The following is a 7202-nucleotide window of genomic DNA, read 5'->3' on the forward strand; positions in this document are numbered from 1 at the left end:
ATAAGTTAACAATATATGATTAGGCTATATATAAATATATTTATTAATTTACAGTGACGAGCATACACAATAAAGACAATCACAGGGATAACATTGAATTGAATTGAAAAGGTTTTTATTTCGAACAAGTAAATAATAAAAAATAAAAAAGCAATAATAAACAATAAAATAAATGAAACAAGTGGACAGTTACAGTAAAGTAATATTTACACACAGTGAAAACCACAAATGAAAATAAACTGTCTTGCACTTGCTTTACCTGTTCGAAAAGGGGTGAGAAGAAGAAAACTTATTTAATCTCACCCCTTCTCCCTGATTTATATATCTATAATGACTATTGGCTTCCTTATTAATGATATAATAATAATCGAAAAAAAAAATAGTACATATTAATATATATTAATTTTCAATATGATACAATTTGTTACCAATTGCATATTTATCTAATAATATCGTTGGATTTATCTAATAATATTGTCAAGTAATCTTATAATAATAATAATATCTAATTAACCCTTATGCCCCGTTAAAAAAAAGTTACACTGGGACCGCTTCGTACATTTTGTGTATTTTGACCTTTAAACTGCATTAAAATTATGAAAGATCAATATTTTTTCACAATTTTTTTTTCCATATTGTTCATGAAGGGGTTGTTGTTCAATCTATGTCATGATTTCATTAATCACAATTAAAAATTAACCCTTTAGATGCCAGTTTTGATCATATACCACCAACCGCTTTAATGAAAAATACACAAAAATTCAATATTCAAATCTTTTTTTTTACTTTGATTATTATTAGTATAACCGGCTCACCCATCTGAATGATAGGTGAGAAAATTATATTTGGTGCATTATTACTTTTTGTTTTATGTCAGATTGAATAAAAAAGTTACACTGGGACCGCTTCGTACATTTTGTGTATTTTGACCTTTAAATTGCATTACAATTATGAAAGATCAATATTTTTTCACAATTTTTTTTTCCATATTTTTCATGAAGGGGTTGTTGTTCAATCTATGTCATGATTTCATTAATCACAATTAAAAATGAACCCTTTAGATGCCAGTTTTGATCATATACCACCAACCGCTTTAATGAAAAATACACAAAAATTCAATATTCAAATCTTTTTTTTTACTTTGATTATTATTAGTATCACCGGCTCACCCATCTGAATGATAGGTGAGAAAATCATATTTGGTGCATTATTACTTTTTGTTTAATGTCAGATTGAATAAAAAAGTTACACTGGGACCGCTTCGTACATTTTGTGTATTTTGACCTTTAAATTGCATTACAATTATGAAAGATCAATATTTTTTCAAAATTTTTTTTTCCATATTTTTCATGAAGGGGTTGTTGTTCAATCTATGTCATGATTTCATTAATCACAATTAAAAATTAACCCTTTAGATGCCAGTTTTGATCATATACCACCAAACGCTTTTTGGAAAAATACACTAAAACTCAATATTCAATTTTTTTTTTTTTTTTTTGATTATTATTAGTATAACCGGCTCACCCATCTGAATGATAGGTGAGAAAATTGAATTTGGGGCATTTTTACTTTTTGTTTAATGTCAGATTGAATAAAAAAGTTACACTGGGACCGCTTCGTACATTTTGTGTATCATTGACTTCCATTATAACGACACTTTTTGAACCCCCCTTTAAATTAAAGTGAAAAAATTTTTTTACCTCTGATTTCCAATTTTTCTGCAGAAAACACAATGCAATTTGATAAAATAAAAGAGAATAGCAAAATTTTCCCATTTAATCACCTCTGTCTTTATTTCAAAAGATGGGTTTTTATCAAATATACAGCATTTTTTAAACAACTGTTATCAAAACAGACAACACCATAACCCGTACAAGAACAAAACAGGTGTGTGTGTGTGTGTGTGTGTGTGTGTGTGTGTGTGTGTGTGTGTGTGTGTGTGTGTGTGTGTCTCTACTGTGCGTCAGTGCACAGTGTGCACACTGGTGACCAGTGCTCCCTGCAAACGTGGTCCCCGCACATGGCACAGCAGATTGTCACCCTTTTGTGGCAAATTGAGCAAAAGCCCCTATTTGCATTCTTCGATTTCTTAGACGGGACTGCCCTTGCCTCATCTTCCTCAGGTTCTGCTGGCTCAGCCTCCTCAGCTCCTGCCTGCACCTCCCTGACAAGTGCGGCTGCAGTGGGGGCCCGAGGGAGACGCTGCCGCTGTGCCATCCAGGGTGAGACCAGGGCCATCCCCAGCTCTTGGAGGAAGAGCCTGCGGCGCCAGGTCTTGCTTACATTCCATTGTGGATTTACCCATCTCCACAGGACGTACGCGTTGTACGCACTGACATCCAGCATGTTAAAGAACAGGCTGAGCGGCCACCTGCTCGTTCTTCGGCCGCATCGGTAGTCCTCCATCCTCTTCCGACTCTGAACTGTCTGAACTTGGTGGCGGCATCCAGACATCACTTGCCGTTTCGGTGTCTGACTCAGTGGAGTCAATCTCCTCTTCAGATGAGTAGTCAGAGCTGGAGTCGCTGGAATCAGGCTCTGGTGCTCTGGAGGAAGAAGCCTGGGAGTCAGCCACTGACCCCCTCGGTTCAGGCCGCCGGCCATGGATGTTATCAGCGCTGAGCTGGGAGCAGGATTTGCCATAAAATCGACGCTTGTCCATGGCTGCCAGATTAGAAATGAATTTTTCTGATACTGGGTGTATAGAGTAACTTTAGATCAGCCGCACCTGCATAAACAAAACTCCTGCCTTCTCACCTTGTTTACATTTTCGCACCATGCAATTCGCTGCACCAAAACTGTTGTTGGGGCACTGGGGTCATGTTGATATCTTCTGACAAGTTGAGGGAGTGTAAAAGTGTTTGATCTATTGACTTCAAAGACACAAGTCAGAAAGGCTGTCACTTGTTCTCTTTGTTCTCTTTGTGTGTGTGTGTGTGTGTGTGTGTGTGTGTGTGTGTGTGTGTGTGTGTGTGTGTGTGTGTGTGTGTGTGTGTGTGTGTGCGTGCGTGTGTGTGTGTGCGTGCGTGCGTGTGTGCATGTGTGTGTGTAAAAGTGTGCTTGTGTGTGTGTATGAGAGGAGAGAAATAGAAGGGGTACAGATTTGCAGCCATATTATCCAATGACACATGCAAACACACACACCCACACACACGCACACACATACACACACAATCTTTTTCTGTCATGGACATGCAGACAACAGTCCCTCCCATCCATATTCAAACACATTTGACATTTTTCTTTAGATTTGTTGTCGCAGTGGCCAGTATTCCTGAAATTTTTGAAAATTATGAAAAATCCTATTTTTTTTCTCGTTTGTGTCATGAGGCAAGTTTTCCCCCAGTAATACACCATATGCAATTCATAAATCAACTAGATAAGAGTTAAAACCTAAAATATGATGCCTTACCTTCTAAATGAATGCAAAACATTATATAAATTCAGATTTTATCTTGCCATGGCCAAGGAATCAAAAATACTGGTTTTATGGCTTTCTATGAGTTCACGAAATGGCATCTTTTTAGACAAGGATTTCAGTGTATGTGATTTGAGTACACACAGACACACTCCTGGATTTTTTTTTTTAACTTCAACCATTCTGACTAAAAGAGGTGTTCACTAACTACACATCAAAACTATTTTATTGTATTTTTTTATTTTTTTTATTGGTTTGCAGCCATGAATTACACAAGGATGCCAATTTGTTGTAAAGGGTCACCATAGAGATTAGTGGGGGGGGGCTAAAATGGGGCATTTTTTTTATTGACCTCATTTTTACATAACCTTATCAAGTTTACTACAGAGAAATGGGAAATTACAGTCAAAAATATTTTTCACTTTAATTTAAAGGTGGGGGTCAAAAAATGTCGTTATAATGGAAGTCAATGGTACACAAAATGTACGAAGCGGTCCCAGTGTAACAAAAACATCTCACACAGTCAAAATGAAGTGGAAATGGATGAAACTCAGAATATCAAAACTTCATTGTAAAACACACCTCCTTACCAAATTTTATGGCTAGGGGACAATCACAGCCAAAATTATCTAAAAAATGCAACCCCAGATACACAAATCTCCACCAGCGGGGCATAAGGGTTAAACATTCAATATTATATAAATACCGTCAAATATATACAAATATGCATACATGTAAACATATACACTATGTTAAACACCTTCTTCATCCCTGTACCTTGTGAAAATCAATTCTTTGTATTTTATTTTAAACTGGTTAATGTTTGGACATTCCTTGATCTCCCCACTCAAACTGTTCCATAGTCTCACACCACATATTGAAATGCAAAACGTTTTCCTGGTCGTACGGACGCTGTTCACTTTGAAATTAAATTTTCCCCTTAAATTATATCCCCCCTCACGATCATTGAATAATTTTTGTATGTTTAAGGGTAATATGTTGATTCTAGCCTTAAACATTATCTGTGCAGTTTTAAATTCCACCAGATGTGTGAATTTTAATAATTTTGACCGTATGAATAATGGGTTAGTGTGATCCAGATATCTCACATTGTGAATAATGCGGATTGCTTTTTTTTGAAGAATAGTGAGTGAACGTAATGATGTTTTGTACGTGTTGCCCCAGACTTCTGTACAGTAACTGAGGTATGGTAAGACTAGTGAACAGTAGAGAATACGGAGTGATTTTTGATCTAGAACCTGTTTTACTTTGTTTAATACATAAATGCTTCTTGATAGTTTTGATTGTACGTGTGTAATATGTGATTTCCAACTTAATCTCTCATCTATTATAACCCCAAGAAATGTATTTTCGGAAACTCTTTCAATTTCCACTCCATTTATATTGATATTTATTTTCGTGTTCATTCTACAGTTACCAAATAACATTATTTTTGTTTTGCTTAAGTTTAATGATAGTTTGTTTTTATCAAACCATGTTTTTACTTTGCTCATTTCCTTATTGATGATTTCTTCTAGTTGTTTTAAATTCTCCCCAGAACAGAAAATATTGGTGTCATCAGCAAATAGAACCAACATAAACAGAGAACAGAAATAAAATAGGATAAAATATATTAATTTAAATAAAGTAGGCCTATACAAAATACAAAACAAGAGCAAAAATAAAATACTAAATGAACAATGAATTCAGCTAAAACAGTTACAGTCAGATGTGTAAAATTCAGAAATCATAGATTCAAATAAACCAAGAGTAGAGCAGTCAAACTCACCTTCAGATAATAACAGAATAAATAAATAAATAATAATAATAATACATGAAATTATATAGTGCTTTTTCGAGTACTCAAAGACTGAGGGCTGTTTTGAATGATGCAAGAGTGTTGGCATTGCGTATGCTGTTGGGGAGGGCACTCCAGAGGGAGGGGGCGGCTGCAGCAAAAGCTCTGTCTCCCCAGGACCGGATCTTGGTACTGACGAGGTGGAGGAGGTTGGCATCAGCAGACCTAAGACAACGGGTACAAGGGGGTATTGGGGGATTTGGGGTTGAGAGGATCAGAGAGGTAGGGAGGGGACAGGTTGATGAGGGCGTTAACGGTGATGAGTAGTATTTCAAATCAACACGGTATTTGACAGCAAGCCAGTGGAGGTCGTGGAGGACATATTAAAGAGAGTAAAATAACATATACATAATTTCAAACTACTAATTTTGTCTTACCCGAGTAGAATTCAAGCTTTTCTTTAAGCTCTTCATTAATAAGTTTTTTCTCTCTCAAATCCTCCAAAAGACTCTTTATGGTGGTCTTTGCCCTCTTTTCTCTGGCCATGGTATTTTTTTTTTCCCGCTCCAGACTTTCCACCCTTGCCAAGGCGTTGTCCAGTCTTGTCTTAAGAGCAGCCGGAGAAGCTGGGAAGGCATAGCCATGATCCTAGTAGAAAGAGGGATGAACATGGTTTGAGTAATGTTTTACATCACAAACATCACTTTGACACCACTAGTTTATGGCCCACATCCTTTCTTATAGTTATCACCTGTCAAAGCCACTGCCAGCACCGTGTGTGTGTGTGTGTGTGTGTGTGTGTGTGTGTGTGTGTGTAATGATATAAATGTTTAAAGTAGAAATACTCACATTATTAGGCTGCACTTGTGGGTGTGAGGTTGCTATTAGGGAATCCTGAGAGGCAATGGACAGGCTTTCTTTGGCTCTTCTGGAGGTCGACGTAGCCCTGCCCTTTTCCGACTAAAATTAAGAAGCATCATAGATAATAAAATAAAATAAATAAAAAATAAAATATATATATATATCCCCAGAAAAAAAAATAAGAGACCAGTCTGGATTTTTCTTAAATCTGTATCTCTTCATTGAAAATGCTCTAAGCAACACTATTTTATTGTGAATTTGGTAGAAATGTTGTCAGCATAAAATCAAAATGTTCATTCTACTCAAACATATGCCTCAAAAGAGTAAAACAAGAGACAATGAGCATTTGGAGTGGTCTCTTAATGTTTTCCGGAGCTGTATAGCCTATATAAAGTGATAAGTAGGATATCTCACCCTGCCCTGTGATTGAGAATAGAATATTTACATTTGTGAATTATAATATATCCATATCCTTATGATGCTACACCTACTCTTTGGAGGTGAACCGGGAAGCTGAAGACAGATGGAATAACACTATCTCGGAGGCGGACAATCTGACCCGTCCGATCCAAATCGCCCTGTTTAAAATGTTGCGAGCACAGCACTGTGGAACAACTGGCAGTGAATCCGCGTCTCCTCACAGCCACTTCCCACTTCTTCCTCTCATCTTTGTCCTTGGGAAACCTTCAACAAGTGTCAATTGTAATCTAAGTCAGTGTTATGGGATATGATTTATCAAGTCTCAGTTCATAGCCGGCTATGGGGTGAACACCGGCCGTAGTAAACATAGCCTAGCTTAGCTAGCTGGACACGATTTCAGTACAGTAATATAAACTCTGGTTCTATTCACAAAATACAATCAATAGTACGATAATGTTAAATCTTACTTGTGAAAGGTAATCCCCCGAGCCCTGTTGACGGTGGTCCGCCGATTAGAGCAGCCAAACGCAGCACAGTGAGCTGGCATCTTGTTTGTTTGCTATCATAGATATAATATATGTCTATGGTTTGCTATCACCAAGTGGGGACATTTGTTTGTTGCTATGGTTTTGACCCTTCCAAGATGGCGCCCGCATTTCTCGTGCTCAACGGCCAATGGGGCGTCTACCCTTTATAATGTCTATG

The 7202-nt window shown here is 37.0% G+C and overlaps 2 protein-coding genes across 2 annotated transcripts in view; one reads left to right on the forward strand and one right to left on the reverse strand.

The window, feature by feature from the left end:
- Positions 1–2168, forward strand: part of LOC307253521 (transcription factor E3-like) — a gene marked incomplete at its 3' end in the record, with an annotated part of 17260 nt that extends 15092 nt beyond the window's left edge. Inside the window, exon 7 of the mRNA XM_080031628.1 lies at positions 2094–2168. Coding sequence (XP_079887754.1) covers positions 2094–2168 — 75 coding nt within the window. The remainder of the gene's footprint in view (positions 1–2093) is intronic.
- A 179-nt stretch (positions 2169–2347) lies between these two features.
- LOC307253522 (THAP domain-containing protein 6-like) lies at positions 2348–7044 on the reverse strand (the record flags this gene model as incomplete). The annotated part of the gene is made up of 5 exons (XM_080031629.1): positions 2348–2694; positions 5654–5864; positions 6066–6176; positions 6569–6761; positions 6965–7044. The coding sequence occupies 5 exons, from the start codon at positions 7042–7044 to the stop codon at positions 2348–2350; spliced, it is 942 nt and encodes a 313-aa protein (XP_079887755.1).
- Between the last annotated feature and the right edge of the window lie 158 nt (positions 7045–7202).

Source organism: Ammodytes marinus, assembly GCF_949987685.1.
Source record: "Ammodytes marinus genome assembly, chromosome: 7".
Lineage (NCBI taxonomy): Eukaryota > Metazoa > Chordata > Actinopteri > Uranoscopiformes > Ammodytidae > Ammodytes > Ammodytes marinus.